At 63.6% G+C, this 16,689-nt stretch overlaps 1 protein-coding gene across 2 annotated transcripts; it reads left to right on the forward strand.

Moving 5' to 3' along the window:
• The first annotated feature begins 1,603 nt into the window (after positions 1-1,603).
• Positions 1,604-16,099, forward strand: SEZ6 (seizure related 6 homolog). 2 transcript variants are annotated; one of them, XM_032130245.1, is made up of 17 exons: positions 1,604-1,718; positions 9,183-9,752; positions 9,825-9,958; positions 10,844-11,036; positions 11,353-11,538; positions 11,615-11,783; positions 12,115-12,281; positions 12,364-12,558; positions 12,856-12,994; positions 13,077-13,273; positions 13,350-13,544; positions 13,625-13,816; positions 13,897-14,094; positions 14,191-14,229; positions 14,331-14,451; positions 14,525-14,627; positions 15,153-16,099. In XM_032130245.1, the coding sequence occupies exons 1-17, from the start codon at positions 1,655-1,657 to the stop codon at positions 15,183-15,185; spliced, it is 2,895 nt and encodes a 964-aa protein (XP_031986136.1). In that variant the 5' UTR covers positions 1,604-1,654; the 3' UTR covers positions 15,186-16,099. The 2 variants fall into 2 exon arrangements, with proteins under 2 accessions (XP_031986136.1, XP_031986137.1); XM_032130246.1 differs by having other exon boundaries at positions 1,605-1,718; positions 15,169-16,099.
• The last annotated feature ends 590 nt before the right edge of the window (positions 16,100-16,689 follow it).

Raw genomic sequence — 16,689 nt, forward strand, 5'->3', positions numbered from 1 at the left:
ACAGCATCCTTCTCTCCCAGCCGCAACATGCTGGCTCCACGCACGCTCGCCCCCATTTTCCTCCCCAGACCTCTCCATTCCCAACCCTTTGATGGCACCTGCAAAGGATTGTTTGTTTTCTGTCAAAACCAACAGCAGCTGAAGGCAGCCCCTCATTAGCAGTCCAGGTACGTGCCTGGGGAAGCATCAGGCAGATTAAAATTATTTGAATATCATAATATTAGAAACTTCAATTTGGCCTCAAAATGCTCATCTTCCGAGCCCTACCAGGGCTTTGCTGCATTAAACATTGATGGCATTACCGGTGGATCAAAGTTTTGGGTTTAGAGCTGAAAGTGCTTTGCGGGAGAGCCGGCAGCACCCCCGGGATAAGAAGCATCCCGGCATCGCTTCCAGCCCCGCTCCCACCGCAGCCGTGGGGCTGGTGGCACAGACACAGTGCCGCGGCGTTGGTGGCACAGAGCCCATGCCATGGGACTGGCTGCTGCTCTGCTCTTGGCTCGCCGTGCCAAGCCATGCCGTTCTCCATGGCAGGAATGATGCATGTCGGCAAAGCAGGACCTGGGATTAAAATTAAACCTCCACCGGAGCTGGCTGCGTGGGCCGTGTGTGCAGCGGGGCTGGCCGGGCTGCGGGGGATCCGGCGAGGCGAAGCCATCTGGGCTTTTGCAGGGATGGGGAGGGGGTTATTAAACAAAGAGCTGGGTTTTTTCATACTTTTAACACCCGCAAGAGCCGTCCATCAGCCAAGATGGAGCTGCTCGGTGCCGGTGCCAACACCATCTGCCCGCTGCAGGGCTGGCTGCCCACCGGGACCCCGAGGCAGGGGGCTGGGGAGGGGCTGTTGGACCCCCACCATAACGAATGCCAGCCCTCTTCTGTGCTGTTCCGGGTCTAGGTGTCTCTGCTTGGGGGACGACGAACCCAGCCCTAATTTGGGCTATTTAGGGATAAGGAAGGGCAGCCTGGGGGGGTTGTGGTGAGAGTTCTGGTGGGTGGGGCGGCAGGATCTGGTGAGGTGGGTACCGAGCACCTTTGCCACAGCCCTCGGTGTCTCCCACCCCGAAGGGTTGTCGGGATTCGGAGAGGAAGGGGGGCTTAGGCGATCCCCCTCCCCCAGCCTTCCTCTCCAGCTTTAGCAGGCGCCGCACTCGAAGAGTTACGGCGTGGGGGTGGGGTAGCAGGGAGGAGCCCCCCCCTCCCAGCCTGCGGGATTGGAGGGCGCCGTGCTCGGAGACTTACGGCCACGGGTGGGTGGGGGGAGGCCCCCCCGCTTCATCCCTGGAATCAGCGAGCGCCTCACTTGGAGCATTACGGCAGTCCCCCCGCCCTGTCCTCGGGATTGGCGAGCGCCGCGCTCGGAGCATTACGGCGGCGGGATTTGAGGGGAAGGCGGGCAGAGCCCCCCCCCCACACCCACCTCCCCCCCATCCCCGGCGCTGGGTGTGCGCCGCGCTCGGAGCATTACGGCGGGGGGGGGCTGAGGGGGAGGCGGGCAGAGCCCCCCCCGATCCTTGGATTGGTGTGCGCCGCGCTCGGAGCATTACGGCCCCCCCCCCTCCGCCGTCCCCGGTATCGGCGGGCGCCGCTCGGGGCGCCGCCGCCGCCGCCGCGCCCGCAGCGGAGCTGTCCGCGGTGCTGACCGCCGCCGGCCATGGGCCCGCCGCCCGCGCTGCTCCTGCCGCTCCTCGCCGCGCTGCTCCGCGCTCCGGTACACGGTAAGCGCCGGCCGACACCCCGGGTCACCCCCGCCGCGCACACCGACCACCTTTTCGGTACCGGGTGGTCTCAACCCGTCTCCGTCGCCGCTAAACTTTGCCAACTCGTGCTCGCCCCTCGGTGCGGAGGGGAGGCTCCCCGTTTCCCCCCGTTGAACCGAGAACTCCCCTCCCCGTTATCCGCCCCACCGCCACCCCCTCCGGGGACGCGCACAGCGCTTTGCAGCCGGGCTGGTGCAACGCCGCCCGCGGCAGGCTCCGGCGGCAGCCCCTCTGCCGGTGTTACCGGCGGGAGTGGGGCGAGCATCGCTGCACCGGGGGCTGGGCAGGCACGGCGGGACCCGCTCCCGCGGTCACCGAGCCCTTCGAGCCACCCTCGAGCTGGCTATGCCGTGACCCGGTCCCTCCGTGCGGTCCCCACGGCCGGGTGGGGGGCACTGGGGGCATTTGGCTCTTTCCCCCTCTCCTCCCGCTTGGGGTGACCCCTCCAGCTCTGCGGGGGACACGGGGGACGCAGGGGTGGCGGGTGTTGGCTCTTGCCAAGGAGAGCAGCCAACACCCAGCTCGGCTCCTTGGCTCTGGCACCCATAGGGCACCGGAAGCCTCGATGCTTCGCGGCTCTGCTGCCCCAAAAATAGGATTGGGGACCCTCCAAGGCTTGGGGAGACCTGTCAGGGATTGGGGTGCCCTGGAGCACTGTGGCCATGCACGGGGCGATGGGCGGGTCGTGGTCCAGCCCTGCTGGCCCCGGTGGGATGCGGGATGTGGGCACCGGCTGCAGGCAGCAGCCGTGCAGGGAGTTACATAAACTCCCCATCTGGCAGCGGAGCCCAGCCGGGGAAGGGCGCCGTGGCCCTGCGCCCGCTGCTATTCCCAGCTCGCTCTGCCGCCTGGGGCTGCTGCCACAGCCTTCTTCCTTGGGAAAGGGAGGGGATGGGGACAGCAAGTGGGGCAATGCCATGGCATCCCCATCTCCTGCCCTGCCGGGGGGCAGCAAAGCTGGAATGGGAAGTCCATGTCGCTGGCTCTGTCCTGGGAGCAGGGCCCTGGGCAGGGCAGGTTTCCCCCAAGGGAGGCTGGTGCTTACTGTGTCAGTTCAATAATTTCTAATGAGCAATTACGTCTAGTCAGTCCCCTAATTTCTGAATATCAATAAAGTTAATTAAACACTGCATGTGCATTTCCCAGAGTCTTAAAAGTAGGGATGCCCTGGGAGGTGCTGAGCTTTTCCCAGGCCTGGAACCCATGGGGTCCTGTCCACCCTGTATCCCTCCACCATGTGCTGGGAGCTGCCTGTGTGGCTCATGCCCCAAGCTCCCAATCCTCCATCAGGCAGGGCTCCCTGGGAGCACCGCGGGTTCCATGCAGCACTGCCACGCTCAGTGTCACTGTGGCCTTGACTTGGCATCGATGGGCTGGTGCTTGATGGGTATGAAGCCATGGGTTTGAGGGACATGGGGACAGGGAGTCTTAGACCCCTCATCCAGGATGGGGAGCTTGGTGATGTGCTCCGAGTGGTGGCAATACAGGGTATGATCCTATCTGTCTCTTGCCCCAACTGTGGGTCACCACCAGCCCCTGGTGTCCACAGGGGTTTGCCCCAGCAGAAAGAGGGGTCTGGACCCCATGGCACTGATGCAGCTGAGGAGTATGGTGCCAGGCACAGTTCCATCAGCCCCAGCCCACTGCAGCCCCTCTCCCCAGCTGTCCAAATCCATGGAAGGCCAGGCTTTTTTTGTGGGTGTCATCTTAGCCACACTGGAAGGAGCTCCTTGTAATTTGGGCTCCTGGCAGCCTGGGGTAAAGGGAAGCAGCACAGGCTGTGGTAAGGGGTACAGGGCCTGGCCGTGCCCCCATGAGCTGTGCCACGGCATCCAGCATCAGCCAGAAGCACTGTGCCCACAGGGGTGATGTATTTGGGGGACACGGTGCCCTGGGCATGTGGGTGCTGGCTGGGGTCTCAGTGTGAGGGGGGGAGCTGGGGAAGGAGGCAGGCGCCTGCTCCGGTAATTAACGGCGCGTGTGCTTGTGCCCTGCGTGCCTCGGAGGAGTTCGTCACCGCCACGCTGCCGTGCCGCCAGGCCAGGATTATCTGGATAATACTCTTAAGCCAGGGAGTGGGAGGGCACGGTCGTCCCGCGGGGATGTGGGGCGCGGGCTGAGCCAACCACCCCCACCATTGCCTGGGAGCCCGATTGCCGCAGGCATCGTCTGTGGGTTTGCAGTGGCAGGGATGAAATTGGCTCAGGGTGCTGTGCCAAGCAGGGCTGCCAGGCAGAGCCAGAGCAGTGGGAATGTGGGGGAAAATGGGGTGCAAAGAAGCTTGGGCAAGGACACAACAAGGGCACCCCCAGGCCTGGTTTGGAGCAGCAGAGAACCCCCCACTTCTATGGTGCTGGTGGGACCCCCAGGTTGGCACTGGGCTCCTGGGGCTGTCACTCTCTCTGTGCAGCCCCTGCCGGAGTAGGGACTGTGGCTGACCCTGGCTGTGGGGTCCTCTGGGAGCACCAACAGCCCCCAGGGGAGGTGGATGAAGTTGTGTCTCCAGCAGCTCTGACGGGAGAGGATAATTTCGCCTCCAATCAATTCTTTAAATGCACACAATTGAAAGATTGCCTCTGAAAGCTGCCTATAAGCAGGGAGGTAATGGATTCCCTCCAGTTGCAGGCAAGAGCTCGGGAGTGGCAGCACCCCTTCCTCCTGCTGCTGGGGAGATGGGGACAACCGGAGGACCAGCATGCTCCCACCATGAGCATCCTCGGGTGGGTGAAGGGGCTGCCTGGAGCCCTCAGAGGCAGCTGGGGATGCCTCTATCTGCCTGGCTGACTGCCAGCCTGCACTGTGCTGAGACCTGGCACTGCTCATCACATCCTCCGAGGTGCCAGGGGGTCCCGTTGGCCAAGGCTGGGGATCTGCTCGGCCCCCAGCCTGCAGGAGAAGTGGCAGCGGCCAGCCCGCACGCTTGCTGTGCCAGTAGGAATTATTACATATATAATTTAAATGCAGTAACGAGCTGTGCTGAAGGGATCAAATATTAATCAGCTGCAAGAGCGCTGCTCTGACCCTGTGAAAATGGAGAGAGGTGTTTGAAACGCCAAATCAGCCGGTGCTTGGCGATGAGCGGTGCTGGGCGATGAGCGAGGTGATGCTTGGGCAGGGCAGGCTCTGGTAGTCCCCAGATGCCCTGGGGAGTGGCAGCAAGGGAAAATGTTGGCTGTAAAATCAGCCCTCAGCGGCTTCCAGAACTGGATGGTTCATCCTCTAGGAAAAGCAGTGCTGGAGCAGGGTGTGGGGCTGGCTGGGAGGGACATAGTGCTGGGGACAGCTGAGATGCTGGCTCTGGCAGGAGCAGGCGGCGATGGGAGGGAATGGTGTCTGCAGGAAGTATGACATGGCTGAGCAGCCCAACGCGGAGCCCGACAAGCAGCTCTCGCTCGCCTCCCGCAACCGATTCCAATTGCTGTCTCTGGCAGTGGGCGGAGGGAAGGGGAGACGGGAGCTGGGTGGGCAGCGTGGCCCTGCTCGCCCTGCCTGACTCCCGCCCACTCTGGGCAGGCATCCCCAGCACCCAGGGGTGCCCCGAGGGCTGAATGCCCCCCTGCCACCCAGAGGGGTGAGCTGTGCTGGGTCCCGGGGAGACCAGAGCTTGCACAGAGCCCCATGGGGGCCTGGCACCTACATCATGTGGCGTGGTACCGAGCGGGTACTGCCCAGCAGTGGGGTATCCATCACAGGAAAGCCTGGGGGAGAGGCTGATTTGGGTGCTGTCAGCCCAGGGAGGGGGGACATGGCACAGCACAGTGCTTGGGTCTGAAATAGCAGCAGACATACAATTTATCACCGCTGCTGCCACGCAGAGAAATTGCTGTAGAAACCCATTAGCTCCGCAGGGAGAATGGGGAAGGGGGATTACATGTGCTGTGGGTGGCGAGGAGGGGACAAGGGCCCCATTGGCATCCACCAGGTGGGGAGGGAAGAAAGCCCCGGGGATGGGCACCCAGCTGGCCGCTGGGTTCTGCCCTCATGCCCACCCCGTGCCGGTGGTGCTCGGGGCGCTCAGTGTGTCAGCCGGCACTCGGCCGCCGCGATGCTCCAGGGAACCGGTTGCGGTGATGTGACATGTGTCAGCGGGTAAATGACTGTTCAATTCAAGGAGAATTGCAAAACATACAAGGTCAAACGCTTCCCCGCCAGCGCTGCCATGAATATTAAAGCCGAGCTCCTCCGATAGCTGCCAGGGCTGGCGGCCGCACTCGCCAGCGGTGTCCCCAGGCACCAGGGCAGCCCCTTGGGTCCCTGCTCTAGCTGCTCTAACAGGCTCAGCTTGGCCGTGGGCATCTGGGGTCACTGGCAGTGCCAGGGTGGAGGTAGCCATGTAGCAGGATGTGGATGCCAGTATAGCTGCCAGCTGGCCACGCTGGGTGCCAGTGGTTTGTCTGCGTGGCAGCGGTGACAGCTGGGTGGCAGGGGAGCTGGCTGCACAGTCCTGCCTGTGCCCACCCGCCCCTGCCTGCACCCTCACACCATCTGTGCGCTCCTGCCTGCATCTGCCCACCCACGCCTGCCTGCATCCCGACAATGCCTGCATTCCCACGCTGCCTACACCTGCCCACCCACCACCTGCACCCACCTGTATTCTCTGCCTGCTCCTGCCCACGCTGCCTTCACACCTGGAAGCAAGCCCTGTTCCCTGCCTGGGGTCCCCAGGGCCACCAGGGCAGGGGACAGGTAGGGATCTGGCATCAATAGGGTGTGCTCCCTCTCCTGTTCCTGTTGTGGAGGCTGGGGGTGGTCCAGGGGGCTGGGGGCTGTGGGACAGGAAGGCTGTGGGTGGGGGAGCATGGTGTCAGCTGCCTGACAGCTCATTCATCACAGCTGCCGGCCCTGGCCATAGGGGCAAAGCCAGATTAGATTTTAAATTGGAAAATAAACCTAGAGTCTGGTGAGGCCCAGCCCCTGTCCTCACCCCGTGCCAGGCACATGGCTACCTGCACCTCCCCCTTTCCTCCATCCTACAGATGGGGAAACTGAGGCACGGAACACCACTGTGCGCTGTGATGCTCCTGGGGCCACCAAGGGCCCTGCCCTGTCCCCTCCCTGAGCTGGGCACTCTGTTATTGCTTTCTTGGCGGGCAGCATCGATCGGTGCTCCCTGGGCGGCTGCGTGCCGCCTTATTTATTTATTTGTGACAGCAGGCGGCATCGATTCCCGCCGGGGGGGCCTCCGCCTGCCACAGCCGGATTAGTCTCTGGCATCTCCCAGCTGCTGTTAATAAACTCCCACCCGACAAAGCCAATGGGAGGGATTAGGACCCCCTCTCCACTGTGGCCGTGGGCACGTGGCCAGCTTGCCGAGGGACCCCGACAGGCACATGGCTACTGGGGACTTGACAGCCCCTTTGCCCACCCTGAGTTCGGCGGGGTGGCTGCTGGGTGCCAGGGCCCAGAGGGGTGTGTGCTGGGTAGCCAGCCCCATGTCAGCAGTCCCTGGTCACCTTGGGGACATGGGAGGGACATAGCTGTGGCACTGGAGATAAGCTGCTTAGAGACATCTATGGAGGCGGAGGCTCTAATCCCGTGGTGTTCATGGGTCATGGGTGGCAGCAGCTGGGCACCTGCTGCCTTCCCACGGTGTCCTGAGCATCCTGTATCCCCAGCCCCAAGCATCCCCCGGTGCCAAGAGCATCCTGTGGTACCCAGAGCACCACACAGAGCCCAGGGCAGTGCCTGGTGCCAACCCTGCCCAGCCCAGGGTGCAGAGTATCGAGACGGGACCTGTTGTAGGATCCTTGCTGTAAGGCCTGGCCTTAGCCAGTCGCCTCCATGGGGACCACTGTGCTCCCTAGTACCCCGGGCAGGTGAGATGCCCATGGAGAGGAGTGTCCAGGGGACTGGGTGGGCATCTCTAGCCCAGCCTTCACCGCATGGGGCAGTGGTGACAGCGCAGGGCCCAGCCCCGAGCACTAATCTGCTATTAAAGCCTAACGGAGATTTTGGCGCCCTTCAGTATAAACTCATTAACTTTTATGTTCTAATAAATGGATCCTATTAAAATATAATTCTGGCCTTGCTGGGGGGCAAGTGAACCTTTCGGAGCTGGTGTGGGCAGGTGTCCCTGCTGTGCCTCTGTGCCCAGGGCATTATTGTCCCAGCACGATGGCAGGGGGTCGGTGGGGACACGGGGTGGGTAGCAGGGGTGTGAGGATGCCTGCCAGCACCCAGCAGCTCCCCACTACGCTGCACACCCAAGATAATGTGTCTTAATAGTCCCTTAAAAGCAGCAGTCGCAGAGTAATTAATCTTCGCGGGGCCCTGCCCTGCTACCGATAGGGATAATTACCCGGTAATTGGCAGTATCGTGTCATCAGTGCCTGTGCACGGCGGCAAGACGTGCCCACGCACTCCCGTGGCCTCGTGCCTCACACCGGGGCCTCAGAGGGATGCTGGTGTCACCATGGTATCCCCTCTGCCGTGGCACGGCAGGGCTGGGGGACACCGAGATGTGCCCAGCAGGAGAGGGGATGGTGCTGTGCCAGATCCGGGAGCAGGAGATGCTGGATGACTCATTAGGGCTGATTAAATTCTCTTTTATTTTTGGTCTGAAGGCTGTAAGTGGCTGGGCTGGGCATGCTGGGGATTTGCTCAGGAACTAATGTCTGGGAGGGACACGGGGCTGTGACAGGGGAATCCCTGTGGTTGTGGGTGGGAGGGGGGGGAGCATCGATGGGGTAGGGGGTTCCCTACAGACTCACACTGCTCAGGGACAGCCTGGCTGGAAAGAAGGTGAGCTCTCTGGTAGCCTGGAGGAGGGTCCAAGTGTCCAGGCTCCGGTGACATTCCTGGTGCAGCCATGGCAGTCAGGGTAATCACCTGCGTGCCTGCCCTCTGGGAATGTGCAGTCCCGGGGAAACCTCGGCACGGGATGGCCACCTCTGTGGTGAAGGATAATCAGTGATCAGGGACACCCAATCCCGGGGCTGTCTCCATCAGGGCTGGCTCAGAGGAGTGGGCACCCCTTCACATGGTACAAGCTGCAGATGTGCATTAATTAGCCAGAGCTTAATTTCCAGGGCTGCCCCAGTGAAGGGTATGCTGGGGAGAGGGTGTCACAATCCCGCTGCATGTGGCTTGTTTGCCATCCTGGTTTTGGGGGAATATTGGTGTGCAGGAAAGCGTTAGTCCTTGGAGCGGCACTCGCCCACGGTGCAGGCCTGGTCCATGGGGAAGTGTTGGTCTGCAGGGGTCTGTGGCACTGCACAAGCACCACTCCCCAGAGCTGCATCCACACCTGATACAGCATCAGCCCTTGTCCAAGCACTGGTCCCAGGTGCCACTGAGGGCACAGTGTTGGTCTGTGATGAAGCATCACTCCCTGGTGCACCACCAGTCCCCCGTTCCCTGTCAGTCCCCAACAGAGCATCACTCCACACGTCCTCAGCATCCCATGTTCTTTCCTCCCTCCAGGCTCCAACGGGCTGGCAAGGAAGACCGGGGAGAGTGCTGAGGTGGAGCCGACGGCGCTGCCCACGCCGGCAGAGCGGGAGGCAGAGGCTCACTTTGTGAGCACGGCGCCCACACTCAAGATCCTCAACCATCACCCGCTGCTGGAGGACCTGCTGCACGAAGCCTTCCTGAAGAAGGACTACCTGGCCCAGGCACCATTCCTGCCTGCTGGTGCTGGCCCCTTCCTCCCTGCTGGTGCCCTCCAGCCGGCCCCCGGCCCCCCAGAACCCAAGCCCTCACCCCGCACCCCTGCCCTGCCCCGGCCTGCCTTCCCCACTGACCCGCTGACCACGCCAGCAGGGCGTCCCGGGCCATGGGGGGAGGCGTGGGGGGCTGTGCCGGGTGCAGACCCCTCGTGGTCCCCCTCTGGGGTGCCAGAGTCAAACACTGCATCCCCCAGCCAGGCACCCACCACGGCTGGCACATCCCTGGCACCTCGCACCGGGGCCGCTGTGGTGCCTGGGGATGAGGAAGGGACCACCACCACCTCCACCATCACCACCACCACTGTCACCACACTGCAGGGGCCAGGTGAGCGCCAGGGAGGGAGTCAGGTGGAGCTGGGGTGAAGTGGGGCTGAGCTGGGGTCTCTTCTGTCACCAGCTCCCTGCAACCGGACGCTGGCGGGTCCCGAGGGCTGGCTGGTGTCCCCAGAGCCAACCGGTGGCCCCTATGATGGCAGCCTGGACTGCACCTACACCATCTCTGTCTACCCTGGCTATGGTGTGGAGCTCAAGGTGAGCTGAGGACTGAGGGCGGGACAGGGTGCCAAGAGCCTGCAGACAAGTGTGGCATGTCCCCTACTCTGTGCCATGGCTGTGTGTCTGTGCAGGGTGCAGCCAACACATGGTCTTCTCCCTGTCCTTGTCCCCATTCCTGTGTCCTTAAGCCAAGAGAGCTGGCTCAGGGCATTGCCTACCCTCAGGGCCCAGCACAGGGATGTGGGTACATGAGCTGGTGGGATGGATGCCCCAGGATGCTCTGTGCCCACCAGCTGCTGTGGCTGGCACCCATCACAAAGAAGTGCTGCGAGATTTAATTAACAAAGCCCTGATGGAGAAGGTGTGAGCAGTGCCAGCAGGTGCCATGCTGTGCTGCAGGGCCAGGAACACCCAGCGCCCATCTGCCAGGAGCAGAGGCTGACAGCAAATCCTGCTGTGCTGAGGCCATGTGCTGCTCCCATCAGTGGCACGTGGCCATGTGCCCCCATCTCTGCTGAAGCCACCACAGGGCAGTGCCGTGGCTTGTCGAAAGCCAGCAGTGAGCCAGAGGCAGCATTTCCACCATCAGCCCTCCTCCACACCACACTCACCCGTGCTGCTGCTCCTCACCATGCAGCATAGCTTAATTAACATCATTAATAGCAAATTGCTCCAGAGGGCGAGGCTGGCTGTCTGCAAGGCTGCCAGCGTGGGCCTGGCTGTGCCGTGGTGCTCTGGCAGAGCACCGGCTGGGCCCTGCTGCTCGTGGCATGGGGGATGATTTATGGCACTGCTAACCGTGTTTGAAAGGCACTGCCCCGCACAGACAAGCTCCAGTGGGCTATTGACCACAGAGAAGCCACTCAAGGACCAGCTCCGAGCCAGGCAATGCTGTGGTGGTGACACTTGTGTCCCCTGCAGGTAGAGAACATCAGCCTGGCAGAAGGGGAGACGCTGACGGTGGAGAGCACGGGAGGCCTGGAGCCCAACCTCCTGGCCAACGAGTCCTTCCTGCTGCGGGGCCAGGTCATCCGCAGCCCAGCCAACCTCCTCACCTTGCGCTTCCAGAGCCCCCGGCCCCCCAGCCCTGGCTCCTACCACTTTCACTACCAAGGTATGGGGCTCAGACCCCTCTCTACCCTCTGGGAGCTTCCTTGCCAATGTGGTGCTAATTTGGGTCGTGGCGATACACCAGCAGTTCATCTGTGTTGCTGGTGCGTTATAAGTGAGCACTGACCAGGTAATCTCTCCATGAGAGTTAATTTGCCTTAGCAATTATGGGTTCATTTAGCATCATTCTCGGCAGCCACAGACACTGTGTCACTCAGCCCTGCCACACCCAGGCATTTCTGGGGGTCTGGGGAGGCAGTTTCTGGCTTCTGAGGGACCCATTGCCGCTCACCCCTGGTAACACTGCCACCTGCCTCCAGCCTACCTGCTGAGCTGCCCCTTCCCAGCACGGCCGGCTTTTGGGGAGGTCTCCGTCAGCAGCCTGCACCCCGGTGGGGACGCCCGTTTCCGCTGCTCCACGGGATACCAACTGCAGGGCGCCCGCCGGCTCCTCTGCCGCAACGCCACCCGCCCCTTCTGGAGCGCCCGCGAGCCCCTCTGTCTCGGTAAGCACCGGGGCACCGTGGGGACACGGGACAGCTGGCACGGCACAGTCACCCACTGATGGTCCCTCTCCCACAGCGGCGTGCGGCGGGGTGGTCCGGAATGCCACAGTGGGACGCATTGTCTCGCCCGGCTTTCCCGGGAACTACAGCAACAACCTGACGTGCCACTGGCTGCTGGAGGCACCAGATGGCCACCGCCTGCACCTCCACTTCGAGAAGGTGTCACTGGCAGAGGATGATGACAGGTTTGGCTCTGGACCAGACTGAGGGGGTTGGGGGTGTGGGGTCACCCTGAGGCACAGGGCCACGTTCAAGGATGAGTGCTCTTGGCTATATCCAAGGATGGGTACCACTGGCCATATCCAAGGATGGGATCTGTCGTGGATGGGTGCCATTAGTCATATTTAAGGATGGGTGTTGCTCGCCATGGCCAAGTGTGGCTACTGTTGGCCACAGGCCATGGTCAAGGACAGGTGCTGTTGGCCATATTCAAGGAAGATAACCTCCAACCATGCCCAAGGATGGTGCTGTTGGCCATGGCCAGCACTGCACCCTGCCCTTGTCGTGCCTTGGCAGGCTCATCATCCGCAACGGCAACAACGTGGAGGCACCGCCGGTGTATGACTCCTACGAGGTGGAGTACCTGCCCATCGAGGGGCTGGTCAGCACCGGGCGCCACTTCTTCGTAGAGCTCACCACCGACAGCAGCGGGGCCGCTGCGGGCATGGCACTGCGCTATGAGGGTATGGGCCTGGGGCGTAGCGGGGAACCCAAACAGCCCCGTGCCCACCCGGCCCCTGTAGACCTTTGCCCCTGTGCCCGCAGCCTTCGAGCAGGGGCATTGCTATGAGCCCTTCGTCAAGTACGGGAACTTCACGGCCAGTGACCCCCGGTACCCTGTGGGTACCACAGTGGAGTTCAGCTGCGACCCTGGCTACACGCTGGAGCAGGGCTCCACCATCATCGAGTGCGTGGACCCCAGTGACCCTCAGTGGAACGAGACAGAACCAGCGTGCCGTGGTAGGTGCTGGTGCTGGGGGTTGCTGTGGATGGGGCACGAGGGATACTGCTGTTGTGTGTGATGGAGCTGAGGGACATGGTGTGAGTTGAAGCCAACAGGGATGGTGGGTGATGGAGCTGGGATGCTGGAGTGCGTACTGGAGCCAGGCATGGGCCACGATGGGTGCTGGAGTCACTGTGCCACAGTGTGTGCTTGAGCCGTAGTCACGGGGGATGGTGGGTGCCAGATCTGGGATGCTGGAGTGGGTCTTGTGGCGGGTGCCCCGTGGCAGTGCCAAGCCTGGTGTGTGCCCACAGCGGTGTGCAGCGGGGAGCTGACGGACACGGCCGGAGTGGTGCTGTCACCCAACTGGCCGGAGGCGTACGGGAAGGGCCAGGACTGCATCTGGGGGCTGCACGTGGAGGAGGACAAGCGCATCATGCTGGATGTCCGCGTGTGAGTGTTGGGATGGCCCAGGATGGGGACAGTGGCGTGGGGGGTCTGTGCACTTCCTGCCCTCACTGCCCCCCTGCCCCAGGCTGCGGCTGGGCTCGGGGGACATGCTGACCTTCTATGATGGGGATGACCTGACGGCGCGGATCCTGGGCCAGTACACGGGTGCCCGTGGCCGCTTCAAGCTCTACGCATCCACTGCCGATGTCACCGTCCAGTTCCAGTCTGACCCTGGTGCCGGTGCCTTTGCCTATCGGCAGGGCTTTGTCATCCACTTCTCTGGTGAGCCCCGCAGTGGGACAGTGTCACTGGTGTCTGCAGTGTCCCCACTGCCCTGCTCATCCCTCCATGCCCACAGAGGTCCCCCGTAATGACACCTGCCCTGAGCTGCCAGACATCGCCAATGGCTGGAAGACGTCCTCACAGCCGGAGCTTCTCCATGGGACTGTGGTCACCTTCCACTGCTACCCCGGCTTCCAGCTGACCGGCACTGACCTCCTGATGTGTCACTGGGACCTGACGTGGAGTGGTGACCTGCCCTCCTGTGAGCGGGGTGAGTGATGCCCACCAGTGACCCCCTGCTCTGCGGCGCATCCCCAGCCACCATCACTATCGGTCCACTCCCACCTGCAGTGACAACCTGCCGGGACCCTGGGGATGCTGAGCACAGCCGCAGGGTGGTCTCCAATCCTAAATTCCCGGTGGGAGCCACCGTGCAGTACGTCTGTGACAAGGGCTATGTCCTGGCGGGCACTGGGACCCTCACCTGCCATGACCGTGCTGCGGGGGGACCCAAGTGGAGTGACCGTCTCCCCAAGTGCATCCGTGAGTTGGACACCCCCTCCCCCGGGCATATCCCCCAAGTCGATGGCGAGCAGTGACCCCACCATACCCCTGCCCCGCAGCGGAGACGTATGAGCCCTGCCACAACCCCGGCGTGCCGGCGGGCGGGCGGCAGAACCCGGAGCGGCGGCTGTACCCGGCGGGAGCCACCCTACACTTCTCCTGCACCGCCGGCCGGGCGCTGCTGGGCGAGGGCAGCCTGCGCTGCCTGCCCGGGCACCCCTCACGCTGGAGCGGCTCCCCTCCCATCTGCAAGGCGGGTGAGAGGACCACCCCCCACCCCCGCACCCCGCCGGCACCGCTCGGCACCCCACTTCTCACCCCCGGTGTTGGTTTCTTTCTTCCCCCTCCTCCAGCCTCCTACGATGAGTTTTACAGCAACCGCAACCTGGATGGTAAGGGCAAGGGTGTGCTGGGGTGCCGGGGCATGGATGGGCACCCAGGGTGTGGCCAATGTGGGGTGTCCCCTCGGTGAGTCCCCAAATCTCCTGGACAGCTGTGGCCAAGGCCGTGCCCTCGGGGACAACGCTGGAGGGCACCAACGTTGCCATCGCTGTCTTCCTGCCCGTGCTGGTGGTGGCCCTGCTCATCGGGGGCATTTATCTCTACTTCTCCAAGTGAGTGGCCCACTGGCCCCTGTCACCCTGTGATGCCCTCCTGCTGCCCACTCCAGCTGCCCTTTCCCCACAGGCTCCAGGGGAAGCCGGTCCTGCAGCTGCCCCTTGCCGGCTCCCACCCCTATGACCACATCACCGTGGAGTCGGCTTTTGACAATCCCACCTATGAGACAGGAGTAAGTACTGGCCCCCACACCCCCCATCTGGGGCTGGGCACCCCAGGGACCCTGCATCGCATAGGCCACCTGTGCCAGGGACAGGCGTGGGATGGGGTCATGTGTTCCCGGAACCATGCATTAGATAGGACATCCACCCAGGAACCAGACAGGGGATGGGACATGCACGCAGAGACCACCCATGGGATGATATGTCTATCCAGGGACCATTCACTGGATGGACATCCGGTTAGGGACCACACATGGGATGGAGCATCGATCCAGGGACCACATGTGGGGTGGGATATCCATCTAGGCACCACACTTTAGTTCAGACAACCATCAGGGACCACACACACTATCTGGGATATCCATCCAGGGACCATGGACAGGATGGACACTAATCCAGGACCCACGTTTGGGATGGGACACGCATCCCCAGGGCTGTCTATAGTCTGGGATGGGAGTCTGTCCTTATGGGATGGGAGATGCCCTATCCCTGTCCCAGGCACCCCGTTGCACTGCCGAGTGTCCAACTCCTTGCAGTCTGTTTTCTTTGCAGGACACGAGGGAATATGAGGTGTCCATCTAGGTGTGGGCAGCATGGAGCTTGGTGCTGCAGCCACCCCTCCCGGACCCCCCCGTGCCCACCGGCCCCCGGCACGGGCTGGGAACACCTCTCCCAAGGAGACTCAAGCCGAGCGCTTGGCAGGACCCACCTGGGCACCATCCACCCCCCTGCCACCCCCAATCCATCCGGACCCCCGTGGGGTCTGCCCGAGCCCCACTGTCACCCAGCCCCCCGCACTGGGCTCATGAGAAGCTGAGCCAGTGGGGGTCCCTGGACCCCATCCTGCCCCCCCCCCCCCCCGGCCCCTGAGCCAGCGAGGGCCCCTGGACTTTATCCTGTCCTTTGGGCTCCATCCTTCCCTCCAGCCCCCCGCAGGGGGAAAACAGCACCCCCCACACAGTCCCCGCGACGGAGGAGTGACACAGGCAGGGGGAGCAGCGCTGTGGGGACCCCCAGGTAAGGACAGGGCTCCCCGGGGCTGCAGCGGGGAGGGGACGAAGCCCCGGGGGTTGGGCGAGGGGCTTGGGTGGCCATGTGTGTGCTCCCCCCGCTCTCGCCCCCCACCCAGCACAGTGCTGGCTCCCCCGCACCCCCCGTGTCTCCCACCGCCGCCACGCAGGGACGTGTCCCCCCCGTGCCCCCAGCATGCTGCGTGTCCCCCCGGCCCCGCTTGCTTCGCCCTCCCCGGGGGGGTCCCTTCCGCCACCAGCGTGTCCCCCCCGCGCGTCCCGGCACCCCAGCGCGGCCAGACCCGGAGTGACGGGGTGGGCAGGGGCACCGGGCATGGCTGTGCCCCCCCCACCGCCGCGTCCCGCCCGGGCTAGTGACCCCGGCCCACGCCGCCCTCTCGATCTGGAGGGGGCACCGCCCCCCTCCCCATCTTTTGGTTGTTTCATTAATAAAAACTGGTGTTTTAGAAGAAGCGATGACGTCTTCCTCAGCGGGGCCGGGCAGCTCGGAAGTGGGATACACCCACACCCCACAGCGTGGACTTTGAGCCCACTTCCCAGACACCCCCATGACATCTCGAACCCCCGCACCCTCCCCTCCCGTGCTCTCTGGTGGAGGGGGGGGGGGTGTGTGTGTGTGTGTCTGTGGGAACACTGCCGCTTTAAGAGGCGTGGCCTCTGTCTGCGTGACGTCACAATCAGGAACCACGCCCCTGCCACCCCTGCGCGCCGCGCGCCCCCTGCCGACGCGCGCGTGCCCCGCCGCCCCGCCCCGCGCCGTTACGTCACTGACGTCCCCGCTACCGCGCCTCCTCCCTGGAACGTGACGGCCGCCGTGCGCCTGCGCGAGGGGAGGGCGGGGAAAGGGCGGAGCCAACAGGAGCCGGGGCGGGGTGGAGCCGCGCGGGGCCGTGCTTCGCGCACGCGCAGTGACTCCGCGTGCGTCCCGCCGCCCCCCCGCCGCCGCCGCCGCCGCCGCCGCCGCGCCAGGTCCGCGCGCGGGAGGCGGCACGGAGCGCGCATGCGCGCGGGGCGGGCGGGGCGGGGGCGCGGAGTGCGCGTG

This window comes from Corvus moneduloides, chromosome 20 (genome assembly GCF_009650955.1).
Source record: "Corvus moneduloides isolate bCorMon1 chromosome 20, bCorMon1.pri, whole genome shotgun sequence".
In the NCBI taxonomy this organism is placed as follows: Eukaryota; Metazoa; Chordata; class Aves; order Passeriformes; family Corvidae; genus Corvus; species Corvus moneduloides.

Excerpts from the sequence above, each read along its gene's own strand:
- SEZ6 (XM_032130245.1), top strand. The coding sequence starts at position 1,655 with ATGGGCCCGCCGCCCGCGCTGCTCCTGCCGCTCCTCGCCGCGCTGCTC. Across the intron at positions 11,037-11,352 it reads CTACCACTTTCACTACCAAG|CCTACCTGCTGAGCTGCCCC; the intron begins GTATGGGGCTCA and ends ACCTGCCTCCAG. Across the intron at positions 11,784-12,114 it reads CTGGCAGAGGATGATGACAG|GCTCATCATCCGCAACGGCA; the intron begins GTTTGGCTCTGG and ends GTGCCTTGGCAG.